The sequence below is a fragment of the Vicugna pacos genome, chromosome 12, assembly GCF_048564905.1.
Source record: "Vicugna pacos chromosome 12, VicPac4, whole genome shotgun sequence".
Classification (NCBI taxonomy): Eukaryota; Metazoa; Chordata; class Mammalia; order Artiodactyla; family Camelidae; genus Vicugna; species Vicugna pacos.
The window spans coordinates 53,441,564-53,464,927 of NC_132998.1; the positions used below are offsets into that span (position 1 = coordinate 53,441,564).

General features: G+C 41.6%; 1 protein-coding gene across 1 annotated transcript in view; it reads right to left on the reverse strand.

Moving 5' to 3' along the window:
- Positions 1 to 23,364, reverse strand: part of MYRFL (myelin regulatory factor like) — a 106,268-nt gene that overhangs the window by 51,384 nt on the left and 31,520 nt on the right. Inside the window, exons 3-7 of the mRNA XM_072973403.1 lie at positions 12,618 to 12,685; positions 12,257 to 12,515; positions 11,329 to 11,420; positions 5,027 to 5,177; positions 1,347 to 1,542 (exon numbers count right to left, since the gene is read on the reverse strand). Of these exons, the coding sequence (XP_072829504.1) occupies positions 1,347 to 1,542; positions 5,027 to 5,177; positions 11,329 to 11,420; positions 12,257 to 12,515; positions 12,618 to 12,685 (766 nt within the window). The remainder of the gene's footprint in view (positions 1 to 1,346; positions 1,543 to 5,026; positions 5,178 to 11,328; positions 11,421 to 12,256; positions 12,516 to 12,617; positions 12,686 to 23,364) is intronic.

Consider the following 23,364-nt stretch of genomic DNA (forward strand, 5'->3'; position numbering starts at 1 on the left):
AGGAATTAATGTGGTATTTCGATAAAATGGAAAATAGTATCATTTCTGTAAACAATATTTTATAGAATCTTTAATGATATCATATAATTCCATTTTCACAACATAATATTAACAATTTGAGATTAATTTTAATAACAAAAATATGAGGCAAAATTAGGCTATCAGATAGTGGATCCCAAATATGAATGAATTTTTTCTCTTCTTCACTCTTTTCTAATATGTTCCATAATGTTCACCATGGACTCATGTTACTCCCATAATCAGAAAAATATGTTTTATTATTGTTTGTTTTATTTTGGTTTGGTTTGGATTGGTTTTGTTTAGGAGTTTGGTTGAGAGCAAGAGCAGCTCATGTGTTCAGCAGTCGAGCCCCACTTTGGTAGACTTAGTGGCTGGGCCAAGGTTTCCTGATGTAGATAATGGATGTTTCTCACCCTAAGGAGCTGGATCTCAGGTAGCAATTAAAAAATACCTGTTGACCACTCACAAGTCATCCTACCTGCATTCTATCATTTACCACCTTGGGTGAACTGTGTAACTTTACTGGGCCTCAATTTCCCCTCTGTTAAATTGGAAAAGAAGAGGCATTGACTAGATTAGTGGTTCCTTGGCTTTTTTAAAGTTAGAGGTTCCTTTGAGAATTTGGTGAGCACTGTGAATCTTCTGCATATCAAAATGCACCAGTGTCAAAAATAATCAAATCATTACATTCAGTAAAAGAAATGCAAGATGTATACATTAAAAATGTCAAAACTGTGGTTTGAATTGATGTTTCTGAATTGAGGCTGAAGAAATTGGCAGCTTCCATTTCCTATGTCTTGAAACATTTATTCTTAGACCCCATCCACCATGCTGTGAGGAAGCACAAGCTGTCCCACAGAGAGGTCCACAGGAGGGAGAGCCAAGCTTCAAGCTCAGCTTCAGCCCCCTCTGAGCTCCTGGCTGATGGCCAGAACAAATCTTGGAGACTAGATCCAGGCCCAGAGGAGCTGCCCCAGCTCATGGCTCCTGAACAGAGGTGAGCTGTCAGAGCCAAGCCCTGACCCAGTCGCAGATCTGTGACCCAAACCTATGACTGTTATTATTTTTAAGTTGCTCAGTTTGGGGACTGGTTGTTACGCAGCAACAGATAACTGGAACACTTAGTAAATGTTGGCTGAATTAAATTAAACTGGGGGGGGATGGTATAGCTCAGTGGTAGAGTGCGTGCTTAGCATGCATAAGGTCCTGAGTTCAATCCCCAGTACCTCCATCAATCAATCAATCAATCAATCAATCAACCTAATTACCTCCCCACCCCATCCCAAAAAGAATAGTCAAATTAAAGTGAACTGAAGAAGACTTACCTTAACCCCAAAAGCTTTCAAGTAAAACATTTCTATTGGCTTTAGGCCCAACTGGGTTTTGACAAACTTTGGACTTCCCCAGACTTGGATATGGATGGTTAGCTGAAAATGGTTCTTCTTTTGGCAAACAAAGGCTTCATCTGCCGGCGAAAAATTAAATCCTTTGTCTGTGACAACTCGATAGCCGATATCGGGTCTGTGAAACGTGGAATCAAGCAGCCGGTTTTACAAATATCTTCTACACATTTTCCTTCATTAATGATATTAATTGTACAAACATTCCAAGAAAATGTATTGTGGAAAGTCCCTTTTGGTGTATTTAATCAATCAGTTTTGTTCATTTTTATCAGGGAAATGAAAGTACCATTTCAAAATGCAGCGGGCCCCCTCGCAGGTTTTTATCTTCACCAAGAAGATGTACAATTCTTGCCAAATGGAAGCATCATTTCCTCTGCCTGCCTTTTCTCTTTATGCTTCCTAGACTTCTAATTTGACTTCATCATAAAACAGAGAGACAGGTAAGAAGCTGAGAAGTCATCACATTCCTCAGACTTATGAAATATCTGGGCTAGAACTCATCTCTTTTCCTCCTTTAAAAAAAAAACTCTAAATTTCATCAGTAACACCACACTCAAATAGTCATTCAGATGAATGAATATTCAGCCTTTTGGTAGTCACATGAAGAAAAATAGACTGGTCAGAATTACCAGGAATACTTTCAAGCCAGATTAACCAGAAACAGTCAGACTACTGATTGAACACGTGTTTTCACTGGAGTGTGGTCATTTCCTTTTTGTCCTCCTGATCTGAAATAGCACTGAATACCCACGATGCTGGCTACTTTCACAGAAAAAAAATGGGATGATGGTGGGGCGGCTAGCCAGACTCCTGCTTCATTTGTTTTATCAAACCATTTTCAATAGCAATACTTTGTGTATTGCATGTTCCATGAAATGCTTTTAAATGTTAATAAAAATAAAACATACCTAGACGTGTAACATTATCAAGTAGAGAAGAGAATATAAAGTCGAAAGCGCCTTTGGTGAGTTTTTCTAAATATTTTGTAGATATGGAGCATGATTTTTAGTGCATCAAGATTCCTGAATGTGGGTTTTTCCTCAGGAAAAGAAGTTTCTTCCTAGGACAACACACAGAGGAGGCGGGTCCTGGCCGCTTTGCCAGCTCCCTGCTACCGTGTGGATCTGTGCTTTCTGGGATCTCGACTCGGATGGCTGCCATGTAACAAACAACGGAGAGTTTCTAAATTATCCTCTAATTTCAGAGACAGAAAATATCAATGAGGCTCTTGGGGAAACAGCGTTTATGTTCTCTGCAAGTTACGCACCTCCCTTCTGGACCAAGTCACTAGGGCATAGATTACCCTCAAGTAGCTGCTCAAAACCTCCAAAATCACAGTGCCCGCCAGTGGCAACAGAAAAATCCAGTGAGTGAAGGATTTGATAAAGACCGCATGTCTTATGCCATCTGGGAACTCTATATTGACTCAGATTTCTAGAACGAATCTGCTAATTTGCTTGTGTAAGGGCCAGGATGGACTGAACTGTATAGATTTCACTATAGAAAGTAATAAGAACTGTCTTGGTTTGAGAACAAAGGGAAATATCTTTTCGCGATCTTCCATGTTTCACTGTCAAAAAACTGAAGAAAGAAGGCAAGGTTTGCAGCTCAGATCTGACCATTGGCCTGAAATTGAAGGACAGCTGTAAGCAGAAGCTGAATCAACCCACAACAATTACACAGCTGAAGATTTTTCTGAATCTTAAACACAAGTCTCTGGTTGTAGAAATTATTCTATTTACCTACGAGTAGCAATTCTGTTTTTGATATCAAAAGTTAATTATAAAGTCAACTAAACTGGCTTTTTTTACAGCTCCTTTTAACACAGATTCTAAATACCATCCCCCCCCTAAAAAAGATTTAATAAATTTTTAATCCCCTAACTTTATTGCTTTTAGGTTATTTAAGAAAGTAATATTACTGTCACAAGTCAGACATCATAATCTAAGAAGAGACAAGTGATTTTCTGTCTCAATAATATGAGCAGTGAAATCAAGAAGGCCTGAATTCTAATCCAGTTGAGTATTGTCTTCCTGGTTTTAATTAAGAAAAGTGAATTATGGCTAAGCATTCAAAATAAATCTACCTCTGCACCTTTGAGTTGATACCATTTCTGTTCTTTTTTTCCAGATCAGTGGAGCATAGATTGGCTGTTCAAATAAACTTAAAAAAGTAAAAAATAAAACTACTCTAGCACAGGGAAATATACACAAAATGTTATGGTAAACCACAGAGAAAAAAATGTGACAATGAGTGTGTATATGTCCATGAATGACTGAAAAATTGTGCTGAACACTGGAATTTGACACAACACTGTAAAATGATTATGAATCAATAAAAAATGTAAAAAAAATAAAATAAAACTACTCAAATAAGAAGAGAGGTAACAGTTACCTTGAAAACTTCATAAACTCAGATGCATAAAGACTAGGAAGCATTCAAGGCTTCAATTAAAATACTGTGCATATGTGTAACAGGTTCATACCTTGGTGCTCATTCTTAGGGTTGAATACAGAACACTCCCCAAAAAATCAAGACGGCTAAGACTCAAAACCGAGACCTAGGGACCCTTCCCTTCTTTTTCTACTGCCCACAGTGGCAAAGATAGAAGCTGTGACATTTCAATGATACAATTAGCAGTTTGCGTCTTTCTGCCTCTTGTCAAATACACCAACTCCCAAAGGCTGTTGAAACTCCTTAGATTTGTTCTAAGGAAAACATTTCTTCTTTCTAGTTCATCCAACATAAAAGTCCTGGTGATTAGTTTTGCTCTTAAAGAAGCTATATTTAGGTTTGGAAAATGCCATGAAACCCCTCAAGTTTGTAGCCTGGCATTTCCCATTTCATATTCTATTTATTAATGGAAAATCCTATTCTTTAAACATTAGTACATTTTAGTGTTTTAAGAAGGCATTTATAGTCCATGAAAATTCTGGAAGAGTTGGGTAGGTAAATTATATACTGAAGGATAAAAAGAAGGCTTACAGGATGTTTAAGAGCAATGATGTGTAAGCCCACATTTATTTCTTGAAACTATAATGTCACAAGAATAGTATGCAAATTTTCCAGTTTATGGCTATTTTACACAGTTTGATTTCAGTCTCAATATAAAGCCACCATCAATTACTATGAAAGCCACTATGTCTACCACAGGCTCCACTGACAATAAACTGATAATACTGATTCTCAGCATAGATTTTGGGGGAGCTAACAATTTAATGTGCCCCCCCCCAAAAAAGTGTGCTATGGAATTTTTAACTGCAGGATTCGATGTTAGTGATTTGGGACATCGCCATTTTCCAGCGTTTAGTTTAAACCAGGCATGTGAACTCAGAAAGGCTCCCTCCCCCTCCATCATTTAGTGGGTAAATTGTGAGTTAGAATTACAAGTCTAGATTCCTGAAGGCCAGAAACCAACGTCCCAACTATTCATTAGTTAAAATGCAAAAGGCAAGGAAGAAGACACACCTTCCCACTGACCCATCCCATTGGCTCAGGGCTGGCATCAAAGCCCAGATTCTTGGATTTAGTCTGGAGAGTCAGCACCGCCTTTCTCCCCTCTCTCCAGCCAACCACGCCAGGGGGGGTCTAAGGCCACTTACAGTTTTTCGTATTGACCATTTACTAAACTATGCCAAGGAACACTTCGGTATGGCTGCCACTTCAGAGCAGGCGAGCACTGGTCCGCAAGCATCACGTTCTGTCTCTCACTGTCACGGTCTTGCACTTCGTTGCTGTGACTCCTGCTTGTCACTGTGAAGAAACAGGTATGTCAGATCCTTCCTCCAAGGCTGTTTGTCCTAGACGCACAGACAGCCGCGTGGAGCTAATGCACAGGCCATGTGACCGCGTGAGGAGTGACACGTGTGGGAGGCAGGGGGCACGTGGCTAGCCTTGCTTCCTCATCTGTAAAGTGAGGAGCGTGGGGTCAGTGATTTCCAAGGTGCCATGGTGAGCGCTTGTTAGAAATTTTGCCCTCGGGACCCACTTCCAGTCTGTGTGGTTTGAGTGAAGGCCAATTCCAGTCCCAGGGAGGGGAGCGGACCCAGGCTTGATCCATCAAACTATAGAATTTGCATCAGTAATTGCACCAGGTAGACACATGGCCTAATTCAACCCAAGCAGAGTGGATCTCAGCACTTTAGGGCAGATGGGTTCAAAGATGTTGACTCTTTTCCATGAGGTGTGAACCTGTAAGACACATCCCTAAAAGCTGCTGGCGCCACTTTGGGACATGAGGGGAAAGCCTGCCTGGGGACGAAGCCAGCACAGCAGAAGGCACAGCTGAGAATGAAGGGCACCCGGTCCTGATGGCATGTTTTGAGTTCTGGGATCCAGTCTTAAATGTTAGGTTACTGGACCCCATAGACGCCCTAGTTTTGTTGTTGTGGTTGGTTGTTTTGTGATTAAGGCAGCTTGAGGGTTTTTTGGGTTTTGTCTTTGGCTTCTTTGTTTTTGTTGATCGTAACCAATACATTCTAATCTGTTACAGGTCCCTTGTGGCACCAAGATTCTGTGGTCCAACTTGCTTTTTGAACTTAGACGAGTTATTTATTCACTTAGCGTCTTACTTCCCTCAACGGCAAAACAGAAATTATAACAGGTGTCCCGCCCATCTTGCAATGTTACACAAGCAGAGAGAATATCACAGTGAAAGAACTTTCAAAAGCTAAAACGAAGACAAAATAACAGAAAATATCTCGTTAGAATGTAGTATTAACTACGTGAAATTGCTACGTGAGTGTATCAAAAATGGTCAGATAACAGCAATTTTACATGTACAAGCTACTCTTTTTGCATAATCCTTGCAAGTTGTTTGTCATTTTTTAAATTGTGGTTGTTCTACAATGTTGTGTTGGTTTCTGGTGTACTGCACAGCCATTCAGCTGTATATATATCTATAATGTGTATAAATATATTCCTTTTCACATTCTTTTTCATTCGGCAGCACATATACTAAAGTTGGAACAATACAGAGATTAGCATGGCCCCTGAGCACGTTGTCTGTCTTAATTTGAATATGACTCCCAACTGGATGATTCAACCACAGGTAATTTTTATGTAAATTCTACTCGGCTGTTTGCTGCTTCCCTTTTCTGTTAACGCCCCTTGCATCACTCATGCCTGACACCAGGAGTAAAAGGGAAACGGTGAGTGTTCACAAGCTCAGGTGCCGGCTGTGGGCAACAATACAGAACACATTGCATCTTCTAATAGAGCGGGCACTTAGCCCACAGCTTGGAGCCGCAGGGGCACGTGGCTGGGTTTTCTTGCACTCATCCAGCTTCCTTTCTTTTTACTTTTATAGAGGACTTCTTAAAATAAATAAATAGCAGAGCTGCTTCAGGTTGCTTTGGATCCCAAACGTCACAGAAATTGTGTTTTTCCCTTGGGATATTGCTATTACATGCCACCTAAGCAAAACATCTGTTTCTTTTTTTGGTTTTTGTAAACAATCACTTAGGAAAAGTTTCCCAAAAGCCTGAACATCTTTTTCCCAGCTAAGAATGCAGGTGGTCACAACGCCAGGAGCTCTATGGCCTTCATGCCTCCAAAAGTTACCTGGCCTAAAACCTTCTCAAACCAGCCTCCCCATGGTCTGCCTTGTTCAAATCAACTTCAGAGAAAGGAAGAAACTAGCCCTTCCATCCTTCCTTCCATTGGAGGAGGGAGGATAAAGGAAGTTCAAGAGCTTGGCGTTTTAGAACCAGATGGAACCGGGTTTGAATCGCAACTCAATGTTTATTGGCTCTGCGATCTTAGGAAAATGGATGGATGTCTCTAGGCTTCAGTTTCTTCATCTACAAAATGCAAGTAACAATGTGATGCCTCCCGGGATTGTTGGAGGAATGCAAAGAGCCATATCTGTAAGGGCTTCGCACAGTGTCTGCCACCAGTAAGTTTAAACACTGGTGCCTTTGGTTAGTACTAGTGGCACCGTCATTACCAAATGTACTTGTTTCTATCAGGTGACTCAGTTGTTCCCAAGAAGCCTTGGCAAATACTTCTGTTCTTGGCCTCCATTGTAACTCTATCTGATGTGAAATAATTAACGTCATGGGCCTGAGTGAACACCAGGTAACTCGGGCCCCTTCCCACTCAAGGATGGTTGTAAGGTCAAGGTACCGGGGAGCCAGCCTGAGGCCAGCTCCACTCCTCCAGGTGCTGGGAGGGAGGGTGGGCAGTGGGCAGGGGGCACTGTCCTCGAGGATAACGGTATTTCCTGCCCTTTCCCATCACAGCAGCAAGGGGCTCAGGGCAGCCACTCCAACAGGACTAACATAGTCGGTGCTTCCCTGGGAGCTGGCTCTCAGCTGACGAGTCCCAGGAATGGGAGTCTGGGACCACAAGCCCGCACTAAACTTCCAGGCACAAGCCTGAGCCCAATACTGGGACTTATTATTGTAAATATGAATACTGCTAATAATATCTACGACCCTTGTGGCTTTCTGCACCACAGGCACTGTCCCAGACTCTTGACATAATTTCTCATCAACTCATTAACTCATCCTCAAGGTAAATATCGCTTTTTTTTAATGAACTTTCTGTACTAAAGTATAATATATACGAAGGCGGGTACACAGACTATTAGTATATGATTTTTTATAAAATGCATTATACTGGGTAACTACCACTAGATCAAGAAATAGGACACCTTTGGCACTCTAGAAGACACACTCATGCCCTTTTCCAGTTACTACTTTCTCCTGCCCAAGAGTAATCACTGTCTGCAATCTAACACCATACGGGAGTTTATAGAAATGATATGATATGATGTGTACTCTCATGTGTTGGCTTATTTTGTCCAACATTATGTTTATGAGATTCACTTATTATTGTTGCAGAGGGTAGTAGTTTGTTCTTTTTCGTTGCTGTATAGTACTCCATGGCATGAATATTCTACAATTTATCCTTGATGGCCATTTGGGTTATTTTCAGTTTGTGGTTATTATAACTAACGTTGCTGTGAATATTTGTGGGATGTCTTTTGGTGGGCACATATACACTCCTAGGAGGAAAATCACTGGGTCCTTGAATACGTTTTAGCAGATGCAGCCAATCAGATATACAAAGTGGTTATGACATAAAGATTCCTAATCTCATTTAACAAATGGGGAAACTGGGGTTCAACGACCTGAAATAACTTATCCAGGGTCACAGCTGTTATGTGGAAGAGACAGGATTCAAACCTTCTCTTCTGTTATGTTATACTGAGGATTTCTTGAGAAAATGTAACAGAAGAGAGAAGCAGAAGTGTGAAGGCAGCCAACTGCCCAAGTCCCAGCTTTTTGGAGAAAACTCACAGCTTGCACTTGAATGTCTTTCGCTATTTTCTTAACATTGCTTTAAAAAATGTCTTGGAAATGGGTGAAGTAAAAATTATGATTTTCATTTGATAATCAAAAAAAGTCAGGCTTGACAAGCCCCTGATTGCTGGAGAAGTGAGACAGATGTTTCTCCTGACTCTACAGTGTGAATTCAGCTCATCGACCTCTCACTGTGGGCTAAAGGCCACAATTCTGGAAAACCCTTGTGCATTTGAAGCTCAAACCATATGTCACCTCTTATATTTGGAGTTTGGATCAGGTGGGACCAGGAACCCTCTCATATTTGAGGTCCAGATCATGTGGGGCCAGGAACCAGCTGGCAGGAGCCTGCCCAGCAACAGCCTTCTCTCTGGGCAAGATTTCACATCTGCCCCCAATTAAGCCAGTCATTTTACACCGTGAGCCCTATGGAGAGGCATCTTGGAACCCTTGACCAAAATGAATTGCTTGGAAGAGCATCACCAGAAAATCTCACTGCTTGATTTAGAACATCTTCCCCCATTTAAAATCCTGCCCATAAGACTAGTTTCCTCCTTCCTCCACCCCTGTGCCATTTCCCCGGGACCTCTGTAAAACCCTGGGCTTCTGCAACATCAAATGAGTCCTCCACTGGAAAACTTTTGCTGAAAACATGGCATTTGGATTAACAGATTTTTTTTTTTTAATTCCCCTGGGAACCCACTCATGTTCACTCTGGAACTGCTGTCTGGAGCCAATTATCTTTAGACAGTTTTTCAGTGACCTTTAAATAAGATTTATACAAGGGATAGGGGGAGGGTATAGCTCTGTGGTAGGGGGCGGGCTTAGCATGCGCGAGGTCCTGGGTTCAGTCCCCAGTACCTCCATTTAAAAAAATGTTTTTAAATAAATGAACAAAGGATGCAAGGTTTCCTATCTGTTGGGACATTTCAGTTACTCTTTCATGGCTGTTCTCAGTGAAAAATCAATGCCCTCTCTAGGGACAGGCTGCAGAAAATCATCACAGGGTGGAGCTTAACTCTGAAATGGCCAGGAGGATTCACGCAGCAATCGGGTTTGATGAGAAAACCCTTGGAAGCTTTGGATGACTCGCCTGGTACTCTCAGTGAGCTGGTGCATCTGTGGGAGAGTGAACAGATGGTCCTCTCATCTGGCTAGAAATTTACTCAGCCTTTTGTGTTTGAGAAGCATAATGAAGCTACAGGCAGGATGCAAGGATCCCTGAAGAAATTAGGGTAACCATGCATTGGAAGGTGGATGGAGAGCTCTATATTATCCAGAAACAAGGCTTTAATTAGCATTTTGTGTTTCTAGGGTTGAATAAGAAAAATCAAGCAGCTGCTGGCCATGGGGGAATCCATGCAGAAGCCAAGAAGGCAGTAGAGGTTTGGTTTATACGATGGCTGGATGCCCATGCAGTTCAGCCCCACGGCACTCCCAGAGGGTGACAATGTGTGGTACGTGGCCAAGTGAAGTCATCGTCCACCAAAGGGCCCCCGCAGCCCATGCCGGAGCTGAGGCCAGATGTCTCTGAAGGGACCAGCAGGCTCCACGGGGCACAGAGGACCAGGTCTTATTTTGTGGTTGTGAAAGCCACAGGCGGCAACCCTAGGAGGGGAAAAGCCATGGACTCCCGCTCTCTGAGCATATAAACCCCTGGAGCGTGGGGACAAGAGCGGGAAGGGGACCCCAAGAGGGAAGTTGCGGACTTCTTGCGAAGCTGATGCATGGGAATGAAGGACATGTGACTTGGTACCCTGAATGCGGGGCACCGTTCACACTGCCCACACTGAGCATTTACAGTGGCTGATGGAACAGGCGTGGAATACTGTTATCCTTTTCCCTAGTAAGTGCCATGGCGTTTGCCCTGAAAGTTTGGAGGTTCAAGGCTTCAGGCTCAAAAACTCCCATTTGTTCTCAGCCTTATCAGGTCTCCAAGCTCAAAACATGGTGTGTAACATGATACATAAGACAAAGAACGAGGTGGGCCGACTGTTTGGGCATTGTATGATTCTGCCGAAAGACTTCTCAAAATGATTTTACAAAATGTCAAAGATCTATGGGGGACCTGCTCCTTTAAAGCAAGTGCTGGAGGAGCTCAGCTGTCTACCTTCCTGCTCCACCAGAGAAATCCTCTAAAGTCCTGCTTCTCTGAGCACCTTCCATGAGCCAGCAGCCTCGGCATGGCCTGGGAGCTTGCTGGGAATGCGGAATCTCAGACCCTACCTGAGTCAGAATCTGCATGTTACCAAGAAGGATTGCGCTGAATGAAGCAGTGAGCGCGCCAGCAGACTCTTGCAGGGGCTCCCACACTGCATGGCTTCCCAGGCCTGGAGCCCAGGTGCTCTCAGACACAGGGCCCCTAAAACTGGAAGGACCAGCATTTCATCTCTGCCAGAGAGAAAATGGTAGCTCTTCCCAGGAGCATCTCTACAACCCCACCGAAGACTGCATGAAACATTATGTCAAGAGGGAAGAAATAACTCCCAGAGCCTGTCACTGCCTTTCCTCTAGAGAGAACATAATTTTGTAGGGCACCTCCCAGGCTGGTAAATAACCTTGACCGAATGGCAGCAACGGGCCCCGGGTTGGCTCACTTGGTCTGGAGTGATGCGCCCACACTTGACCGTCCCCGGCATCCTCCAGCGTCTGTGTGCACTTTCTCTTCTTGGTGGATGGCAATGAGGCTCTAAAATCAAGAACCCAAAATAAAGTTAGGATTTTTCTTTGTTCTCCTTGTCCTATTAAATCAAATTTAACTTCCCAGGTCTCAGCTCCTGGCCTTCTTGAAACTAATTCTAATTAGTTAAGGTTCCTTGAGCCCTGCAAGTCTGCAGTAAAAACCAGGTCAATGCAATGGAGTAGATACGGCAAGCTCCCATTCCATGAGCCCTCCTGGTCTGAAACTTAGCTTTTCAGTCTCCGATGGACCTGGGATTCACCTGCTTGAAAAATAAACTGACAACATTTCCAAAAGCAGAAGACTCATTGAGACAGAGAAGACAGTTAAGATACTTAAAATACAGGTGTACACTTGACACCTGAAAATGTTCTTCACGTGGAATCTTATCACAGTTTTTGATGGCCTTTGCCCTTTTTTGCCATCCTCTAGATCCAGAAGGAGGAATGAAAGAGAGGAAGAAGAGAGGGAGGGAAAAAGGGAAGAAAGAGAAGGAAAGATTATCAATGAAGACAATTGAAAAAAAAGACGATTGACAGTTTTCAGAGAACTCATTCACACATTGCTTGAGTAGTCTCGCTGAGGCTGGGCATGCAAACAGTGCCTTCTCCATCACTCAGAATCTCCCTGTACATTTCTGACATTTTAGCTTGCCAGTGAATGAGGACCTTGGGTTTCGTGGGTTGTTAATCAAGAGATGGTCTGAAGCCAAGGGCCCTGGGTGTCTGATACATGTCTCAACACTGCCATCTCCTGGAGAGGACTCCACTGTTCACTCTTCACCTGCACCGCTGGGGAGGGGGGCTGCTCTGAGGTCTTTCATAACTAAACATCTTGCCCTTTACCCAGGACTGTGGCACAGAGGGTGCTGATGATAAGAACAACCAATCTCCAGGTGGGAGGACACAGGTTGGTCCAGGGGGGTCACGAGATGACTGGTGTCTGGGTAGCAGTTGTGAAAGCCGCCGTGGGTATGGCCAGAGGCACTGGTTCCGGACGAGCTGGGGGGCAGGTGTGCAGGCAGCATCGCAGGTGCAGCTGCGGCGTGCAGGAAAGCAGCCGTGGTTCTCCCGGCTGCGGGCGTCAGAGCCGGGCAGCACGCACCTGGGGGAACACTCAGGTGAGAAAGGCCTCTCTCCCACCACGCACAGTCCCAAAGAACAGGAGCAGAGCAAGCAGTGCAGGAGGGAGGCGCATCGCACTCACCTTTGACCTGTGGAGGAGAGCAGGAGTCTGACGCAGAATAGGGTGGGGTATCTGGAAGCTGGCCTTGCCTGAGGATTAGAGACAAGCGTTGCTTTTTTGTTGTAACCCATTCTATCGTTCCGTTGTTGTCACAGACAGGAAGCAGCCCTCTGTGTACAGCACCCCCGGAGAGGGTTCTGGGTGTTCCCAGGGGGGCCAAAGCCCACCAGACCCCGCCCAGGGACGCGTTGAGTGGGCTCTGAGTCAAATAGGCCTGGGTTGGAGTCCCAGTTCTTCCACTTCCTAACTGTTTATCCATGAACAAGTACTTAATCTCTCCAGGCCTCCGTTCCTCACCCACAAAATGGGAATAATCATTATGCCTTCCTAAGCATCACAGTGAAAATTAAATGAGATACTGGGTATAAAGCGCATAACATACATCTCCAAACGCCGTGATGCTCAGTAAAGTTTAACTAACATTATTGTTGCTTCTTCACTTTCTCAAAGCACTAACACCGGAGAGATGGTCGGGTGATAGCACTGTAAAATGCCACCACTAAAGCACTGGTTTTCCATCTGTGCTCCCGAAGATCCTGGAAAGAGCTCAGGTGTTTCACAAAAGAAAAAATTTTAAATGCCTGGGGGGATAATTTTGTAACTTTTTTCTGTTTTATATATTGAGATGCAAGTAAAATTTCATTTTAAAAAATGAGTGCCACCACTTTTAAAAAGGGTGTAAATTTCTGTTAAAAAAAAAAAAAACCCCAACATTTTCTGTTTGAAGTTTCTTACAGCTCAGGAAATCTGTGATTTTAAGCTCAATATAAGCACCACCATCCTCCACTTGTTTCTCTTGCTGGAGAGTGAGCGATCATGTTTTTCTTGGTTGATTAAGATTTCAACCTCATCCAGTGAAGAGAGGAGTCTGTTTTTATTATTTACTAGAAAAGGTATGTTTCCGCCACAGGTTGATCCTTTATAGTTTATTCACTTTTTATTAATAAGGGAAGAGAGAACACACATTTACCTTCCTCCAAAAATTCCACCCAAATGAAAGACAAGACCTAAAGAGGCATAAACACAGAAGGACAGAGAGCATGTTGTGCAGAGACCGCAACAGACTGTATTTCGATAACACTGTGGCAGACAGAAGTAGGGTGGATGCTAACTGATTCAGCAGAAGGGAATAGCAAAAACAAGACTGCCTGCGAGTGGTGGAGGGGACGTAGGAGCCAACAAGACATTATCCAACTTGTATACAACTCCAGAAAAGCCCAAGATATTGGCATTACCAGCAGCCTCTGAATTCAGGGGTAAGGTGGAACCAAAAGCGAAAGATGGATTGAAAGTGTGATTAGGGAACAGGTGAACCCTTACATCAGCCTCCCCAGTCGGTACAGCCAGGCCACGTCCTCCTTCATCTCAACAGAAATTGGAAAGCTTTACTCTCTGGAGAGTTGGATCCAGGGAGACTATGGAGCTACTGGGCTAAAAATAGAAGGATTCATTAAAAGTCTAAAAGCTGAACCCTGAGACCCTTCTTCAACTCAGCTTTGCAGGCATCCAAGCTGACTTCCCATAGTAAGAAAGTGAAGGATTATTCCCTAAAAACAAAAAATTGGATGTCCTTGGGAGAAAAATGATATTTGGGAGTCACCTAAGGAAATGAAATGGCCAGCCCCTGCTGGGTCACTCTGCAATGAAACTCATTCTTTGAGAATAACGACTTGCCACAGAATTTCTTAAACAGGAACCAATAGTGAAGGACCAGACATTTTCAGAGAGCGTTTGCCATTAAAGACAGAACAGACAACCAGGTACATGAGGAATGCAAAGAATCACATAGAGCTCCTCTATGTCTGTAAGACTGGGGCGCTCCTACCAGACCTGACCTTCCCACGGATAAAACCATCAACTCTGGAAAATTTTTTAAAAAATTATATATATATATATATATATATATATATATATATATATATATATATACTTCAAGATACTGGAAAGTAGACAAAAGTAAGAAGATTCTGAAGGTGCACTGACACTTGGAAGAAGGTAGTGGCATGGGGTGAGTTATCTATTTACAGCTTTTAGCCTTGGGGCCAACTGAAATCAGAACCGCAGAATAGTTAAAACTCCAACAGAAACCCACAATCTTTCAGACCTAAAGAACCAGAGGACAGAGTCTCGGGCAAACATAGCTACTGAAAGTGAAAGGGAAGCCTTGGGAATGGGAGGCAGAGAAGGGGAAACTCCAAACTCTGTGTATAAACTCCAGCCAAGTGTGTGGCTCAATCCTGAGCCATCCATCAATGTGTGGGGCTGACCGCACACATGCAGTTACAGAGGAATAAGAAATAGAAGGGATTTTTTTTTTTAAAGACAAATAATAAAATGGCAGAATTAAATGAAGTATCAACAAGTACATTAAATGTTAGCGGGCTTTCCTGACCACCAGTCTAACATGGTAGCCCCCTCCCACCCGTCACTTTCTACTCCCCTACCTGACGCTTACTTTCCTTCGTCTTACTGATGACTTTATACTGTGTGTCATTGTCTTTCTCTTCCCTCTAGAGTCGCATGACAACAATGGAGCACCAAGAGTGAAGGGATGGGAGCAGCTGTCCCCAGGAGCGGGCGATAAGGAAACGCATTGTTTGCTGAGAATTTAAAAACAATACTTAAACCCACAAAAAGTCAATCTGCTTTTTGTCTTTATCAACACCAACACAAAGAAAAACGCCTGGGTGCCCTGCCAGGGCAGACCGCTTTCTACCCCATGGCCCTCGGTAAACTGTTAGCCGGGACTTCTGTTCTGGATTATTGTTGTACCCCATTACTTAGTTATAAAAATAGTTGGTACTGAAAGTATTTGCTCCAATTTTTCGTGGGTGTGATTCATGTTCTCCCATGTGGACATTCACTTAAAAGCATGTCTTAATACTCTGTGTGTGTGTGTGTGTGTGTGTCCTGCACAGTGCCCGGTGGTGAGCACCCAGTAGGCACTCAATAAAAACTTGATCAACTTGGTTAGGGTTTGTACCCACCACCCGGGAAGCTGGGATGGGGAAGAGCCTTGGCAGAAATGTTGTCAGTGGACAAAGTAGCCCAAGAAAATCATTTCATGACAGGGCAGTGGAAGCAAGAAAAGCAAAATGCCACCCCTCCCCGTTAGCCCTATCTTGGCAAACTGTAAGGACCCTGACACCTCACCACTCTCCTCTGCTGCTTTAGAAACAGACAACCTTCGTGGAGGACCTGCTCTGGTCCAGGCACTGGGCTAAGCCTTTGCATTGTTGCCTCATCTCTTCCTGCTACCACCGTAGGAAAAGGTACTGCTCTTCGCCCTGGTCCTCAGGCAATGGAACTAAGGCTTGATGAGGATAAGTAATTTACCCGAGATTATTCATTTGGCCAATAGTCAAGCTGGAGTCAAAGGATTTATCACCAGAGTTTATGCTCGAAAGAACACAATTTTTTTTCCAATACAGATATTTAAATATCCCAATCAAATAAATTACTAGAGGTTATTTCATTTCCTACAAATATCTTTAGAACCGAGAAGTCACTGATCATGTTTTATCCCAGAATTTTGTATAGCTTTTCTCCTCCAGCATCAGTGTGAACCCAGAAATCAAACCGGTCAATGAACTCAGCCTTTTACAAGCTCATCTCATAGAATTACATGGATTACCTCACTCCCTTTCACAACATCACAATAAAGAGTTTATCAGCCCCACTCGACGGCGGCAGAACTAAAACATGCAGCTGGTCATTGACTCCTAACTCATTTTGCCATCCAGACCCAATATACCAAGTCCTAAGTGAAACCCAGAATATGAGGTACTTGAGCTCCACCATTAGGATGAGATGAAATGAAACCTGGAGTTGATTCCTCATGGACCTAATGTCTCTAGGGTCCCCTTCTATGAAGTCACCCATTCAAACTTGTGGTTAAGAGCCACGTCAATTCCCTCAGCTAGTTCCTCTTAACATCAGCGGACTTCAAGGTCAGCCCAAAGCTCAGTCGGCTCTCTGCTTCCACTGAACACACTCAGAACTGTGTGTTCTTGGTTTGGGTCTGGGGAGGGATGGGGAAAGAGGCATGCTCCTGTGACCTACAGCGGAGCTTCTCCAACTGTAATGTCCATGTGAATCCCATGGGGATCTTGTTAAAAATGCAGATTCTGATTTAGCCTTTGGTGGGCAGGGTCTGAGATGCTACATTCCCAGCTCCCAGGTGATGCTGAAGTTGCTGCAACCTGGCTCTCACTTTGAGTAAAAGAAGGAAGCAGGTGAAGCTCTGAGTATTTTTTGAAGGAAACAAAAGATTGTCTTGCAGATTTACTGGTCATTTTTCCAGAGCCTTCCTTCCTCTACACACACACGCGCGCGTGCGCATGCTCACGCGCGCGCTTCTTGTCCTTTTTCACTGCAACCTTCAGGAATTTATGCTGTCTCCTAAATCTCTAGCCTACTACCCTCCAAGCAGCACTCCTTACCTGGACATGTTCCAATATGTCCAACCACCACAGCTCACTTGTATGCCTAGTAGATAACTGGCTGGCTGACCTAGGGAATCAGAGAGAGACTTCAAGCCTGCTCCCTCTCCTCCTGGACAGACAGCTGCCCTGGACTCCACCACACAAGGCAATACAGGATTAAGGGCAATTTTCAGAAAGCTTCCCATCCTGACAGAACTGCCCCCAGATCAACATACCAATTAGATTCATCCAGAAAGATGAGAATGTCCGGAGCAGCATATCCCATTGCTTATACATGAGTACATGCCTCCCCAGAGGGGTCCAAGGCCAAACAAGTTTGAATAACACTGTGTACCATTTCCCTTCCCCATTTGCATATTAACACATCAAAGGCTCTGAGAAGTCCTGCAGTAAAGAAATTCATTTCATTTTGTTTAAGCCAGTGAGCCACAAGCTTGTTATTTATCATGAAACTTTTATTTTTTTTCCCCCACAGCATCTCATGGGACCAGTTTCCCCATAGAGCATTTAGAGACATCTGTTTTACAAAGCCAATAATTTCATTTTTAAATATATTTGAAATTTGAAAATCTGCCTCTGAGATTCAAGTTTACTCCCAGAAATTTTACAGCCTAGTGGTTATATATATATATATATATATATATATATATATATATATATACACATATATAGATTCATATTCTTTTCCATTATGGTGTATTATAGAATATTGAATATAGTTCCCTGTGCTATACAGCAGGACCTTGTTGTTTAGTTTATATATAGTAGTTTGTATTTGCTAATCCCAAACTCCTAGTTTTTCTGTCCCCTACCCTCTGTGGTAACTATAAGTCTGTTTTCTGTGTCTGTGAGTCTGTTTCTGTTTCATAAATAAATTCATTTGTGTTGTATTTCAGATTCCACATGTAAGTGATATATGGTATTTGTCTTTCTCTTTTTGACTTACTTCACTTAGTATGATAATCTCTAGGTCCATCCATGTTGCTGCAAATGGCATTACTTTATTCTTTTTATGGCTGAGTAGTATTCCAGTGTGTGCGTGTGTGTGTGTGTGTGTGTGTGTGTGTGTGTGTGTGTACACACACCACATCTTCTTTATCCATTCATCTGTTGATGGACATTCAGGCTACTTCTGTGTATTGGCTATTGTAAATAGTGCTGCTATAAGCATTGTGGGTGCATGTATCTTTTCAAATAGAGTTTTCTGTGGATATATGCCCAGGAGTGGGGTCGCTGAATCTATTTTTAGTTTTTAGTTTTTTAAGGAACTTCCATACTGTTCTCCATAGTGGCTACACCAACTTACCTACCCACCAACAGTGTAAAAGGGTTCCCTTTTCTCCACAACCTCTTCAGCATTTGTTATTTGTAGACTTTTTATTGATGACCATTCTGACCAGTGCGAGGTGGTACCTCATTATAGTTTCAATTTGCGTCGCTGTAATAATTAACGATGTAGAGCATCTTTTCATGTGCCTATTGGCCATCCAGATGTCTTCTTTGGAGAAATGTCTATTTAGGTCTGCCCATTTTTTGATTGGGTTGTTTGTTTTTTTGTTGTTGAGTTGTATGAGTTGTTTGTATATTTTGGAAATCAAGAGCTTGTCAGTTTCATACTTTGCAAATATTTTCTCCCAGTCTGTAGGTTGTCTTTTCATTTTGCTTATCATTTCCTTTGCGGTGCAAAAGCTTGTAAGTTTGATTCGGTCCCATTTGTTTATTTTTGCTTTTATTTCTTTTGCCTTGGGAGACTGACCTAAGAAAAACATTGAATTATGTCAGGGAATAGTTTGCCTATGTTCTCTTCTAGGAGTTTGATGACATGTTTTATATTTAAGTCTCTAAGTCACTTTGAGTTTATTTTTGTGTATGGTATGATGGTGTGTTATAACTTCATTGATTTTCATGCCACTGTCCAGCTTTCCCAGCACCACATGTTGAAGAGACTATCATTTCTCCATTGTATATTCTTGCCTTTTTTGTTGACAATTAATTGGCCATAGGTGTGTGGGTTTATTCCTGGGCACTCTATTCTGTTCCATTGATGTTTCTTTTTTTTTGCCAAGACCATACTCTTTTGATTACTGTAGCTTTGTAGTATTGTCTGAAGTCTTGGAGGGTTATGCCTCCAGCTTTGTTCTTTTTCTTCAATATTGCTTTGGCAATTCTGGGTCTTTTGTGATTCCATATAAATTTTAGGATTATTTGTTCTTGTTCTGTGAAAAATGTCATGGATAATTTAATAGGGATCGCATTAAATATGTAGATTGCTTTGGGTGGTATGGCCATTTTAACAATAATAATTCTTCCAATTGAAGATCGTGATTCCCATTTCTTTCCATTTCTTCCCATTACCATTTCTTCCCATTTCTTTGAATCACATTCAATTTCCTTTATCAATGTTTCATAGTTCTCAGCATATAAGTCTTTTACCTCTTTGGTCAGGTTTATTCCTAACTATTTTATTTTTTGATGCAGTCTAAAAAGGGCTTGTCTTTTTACTTCCCCTTTCTGTTATTTCATTGTTAATGTAAAGAAATGCAACAGATTTCTGTATGTTAATGTTGTATCCTGCTACTTTGTTGAATCCGTTTATCAGTCTAGTAGTTTTCATGTGGCGTTGTTAGGGTTTTCTATATATTGTATTATGTCATCTGCATATAATGACAATTTTACCTCTTCTCTTCCTGGTTTCTTAAATTGCTCAAAGTGTTGTCATTGACATTTTTTTTTTTAAGGCACAAGCCACGGGCAATATAGTAGAGGAGAAGTAACTCAGGGTTTGTAGTAAATTCATATTAGAATCCCAGCTCTGCTACTTATTAGCTGTGAGCCCAGGCAAGAAAAACTGCATCCCAGGGCTATGTCAGGAATGCAACTAACCTGCGAATAAAGAGCCTTGTATTTAGAAACACTCAACACTTGGAGTATTTGAATAGGTTGTATATAGATGTAATGACCATTGAACCAGTCCAACAACTCCATGGTCATGGATGGGACCTGTTTCCACTTCTCAGATCTCTCTCTCTCTCTTAGATCTTTATTGCAGCTCCACTTAACTGCATGCACCTGAGCAGTTTTTATCAAGCAATGGCATGTTATCTGATCATAAGACTTCCCTTTAACGGGCATGAACTCTGACAATCTTTGCAAACTATGGTTCAGGATCCATTCTGAGTCACACCTTTTGGCAGATAACTTTAGACACATTTAACAAATTTCCTTGAGAGTCACATTCCTCTAAAACATCTTCTAAAATATAAATTACTCTAAAAGCTGCATATAGAAGAAAAGGCAGGTGTTCTAGAGCCAGGCACATTGTAATCCCAGCTTTGCCACTTATTGACCTATGAAGAGTTACTTAACCTCCTCATACCTCAGCTTCCTCATCTGTAAAATATGGATAATACTGTGCCAATTTGGCACAGTTGTTAAGCGAATGAAAAGTGTGAAATCAAATATGTAATTAAATACGTGAATATGTAAAGTGCAAAGAACAATACCTAACACTTGGTAAATGCTCAGCAATATTAACTCCCTCTACTTCACTTACAAACCCCACCCACCCACCCCCAAATGTAGAAAGTGAATCTGACTGGGCACAAACCATGTGGGAATCTCAATAGCAATCATCTGTGAAGAGATATTTCTAGTCTTGTAGGAAGGAAAATTATTATCCTGGAGACTAAAACCATATGACAGATTTCCGACCTCCCAGGTGGAAAGACAGCTCTTTGAATAAAACTTGTTCACTTTTCCCTACAAACAGCTAAAGTTCATTCTTCTAGTTATAAAAGTGATCCAGATAATTAAACAGAACCCCGATGGAACCAGCTCTACCTCCTTTTTAGGAAAAGCCATGTAGTGGAAAGAAATCAGACAGCTTCTGGCAGGTTGTTTCCAGGCCAGAGATGGTAAGGATATATTCATTGTCCATCCTTCTTACAGGAATCATGGCAGCTGTGTGGATGGATTGAGAGGAATGTGAATGCAGGCACACAGGGAGTTAGTGTCTGGGTTAAACCAATGCAGTGCCTGGAGCAGAACAGCCAGCTCAGAGTGTGGGCTTAGATATGTGGGAATCCACCAGTGTGTGTGTGTGTGTGTGTGTGTGTGTGTGTGCACGTGTGCATGTATGTGTGCATATTTGACTAGTTTGCAAAATGTTGATCCTCCCTTCTTCCCACAGTCACTTTGGCAAGGGTGTTTTCGTTGGCAAAGAGCAACAAGAGCCAGGTACCAGAAATATCTGCAAATAGGTTTCCCTGTTACTATTGGGATTTAGGTCTGGTTTCACTCTCCGTCATAGGGGAGAGGTGGAAGGGCATTTACAGGAGTGTCAAAGTGGGCTTAATAACAGAATGGAGATGACAAAGAAGGGTCAGTGAACTTAAAGACAAATCAACAGAAATTATCCAACATAAACAACTGAGAGAAAAAAAGATTGAAAAAATCAGGGACCTGTGTACAAAGTCAGAGGTCTAACATTTGTTTCATTGGAGTCCTAGACAGAGGAAAGAAAGACATTAGTACAGAAACATAAATGTGAAGAAATAACAGTTAAAAACTTCCTAAATGTAGTGGTAAATATAAATTTACAGATTCAAAAAGTTGAGCAAATCCCACACAGTATAATCTTAAAGAAAACCATGCCCATACCCAGCCACATTATAATAAAATTGCTGAGAGCCAAAGATGAAATAATATCTTACAAGTGGAGAAAAATGACATATTACATACAAGGGAACAATGATTTAAATAACTGCCTATTTCCCATTAGAAACCATGGAGGTCAGAAGACAGAAGACAGTGCTGATACAAAAAGAACTTAACTGAGAACCCTAAATCCACAATCATTCTTGAGGACTTTACAGTCCCCACAGTAACAGATAAAAGAAGTAGACAAAAACCAGCAAGGCTATAGAAAACCTGAACAACAATGTCAACTAAGTTGACCTAATTAGTATTTAGAGAGCATTTGACCCAACAACAGCAGAATGCACATTCTTTTCAAGTGCACATGGAACATTCACCAAGATAGACCATATCTTGGGTCATAAAGCAAACCTTAACAAATTTAAAAGAATTAGAATTATATAGAGTATGTTCTCTGTCCATAATGGAATTAAACTTGGAATCAGTAACAGAAAAACATATGGAAAATTTCCAAATATTTGGAAATTAAACAACCCAATTCCAACAACCCATAAGTTAAAGATCATGTCTCAAGAAAAATTAGAAGATATTTTGAGCTGAAGAAAAATTAAAATATAATATATCAAAAACTGAGGAAGGCAGCTAAAGCCATACAGAGAGGGAAATGTATGGCATTGAATGATTAAATTAGAAAACAAAGAATGGTCTCAAATCAAGAACTGAGCTTCCACCTCAAGAAACTAAAAACAGAAGAGTGAACTAAACCCAAAGTAAGAAGAAGGAAACAATGAGTAGAAATCAATGAAACTTAAAACAAACGCAATAGAGAAAATCAGTGAAACCAAGTCACTTATTTGAAAAGATCAACAAAACTGATAAATGTCTAAACAGACTGATCAAAAAGAGAGAGAAAAGAAATTACCAATATATGAAACAGATGAGAAGACATCAATACAGACTCCTCAGAGTCTGAAAAAAGGGTAGTAAATACTATGAACAGCTCTGTGCCCATAAGGTTGACAATGAAATGAATCAATTCCTTGGGGAAAAAATAAGCCACCAAAACTCATTCAAGAAAAAGGAGATAACATAAATAGTTCTGAATTTATTTGATGAATTTACTTCATATTTAAGGTCTTCCAACAAAGAAAGCTATAGGCACAGAAGCTTTCACTGGTTAATTCTATCAAACATTAAAGAAAAAAAAAATCCAATTCCACACAATCTCACCCCAAGAATTTAAGAGGAGGAAACACTTCCCAGCTAATTTTAGAAGTCTATAATTATCCTGATACCAAAGCCAGAAATATATTACATAAGAAAAGAAAACTGGGGACCACAGATGCAAAATCCTCAATGTAATTTTAGCAAATTGAATTCAGCAATACATAAAAAGATAATACTTCAAAACTAACTGAGGTTTATCCAGGAATACAAGGTTGGTTCAATATTCAAAAATTGAGCAAAGTAATCTACCATATTAATGGCAGGGGAAACAAACATCTGATTGTATTAATAAATATAGAAATAACATTTGACAAAATTCAAAATACATTCATGATAAAAATTGTCAGCAAACTAGGAGTAGAAGAGAATCTCCTTGAGCT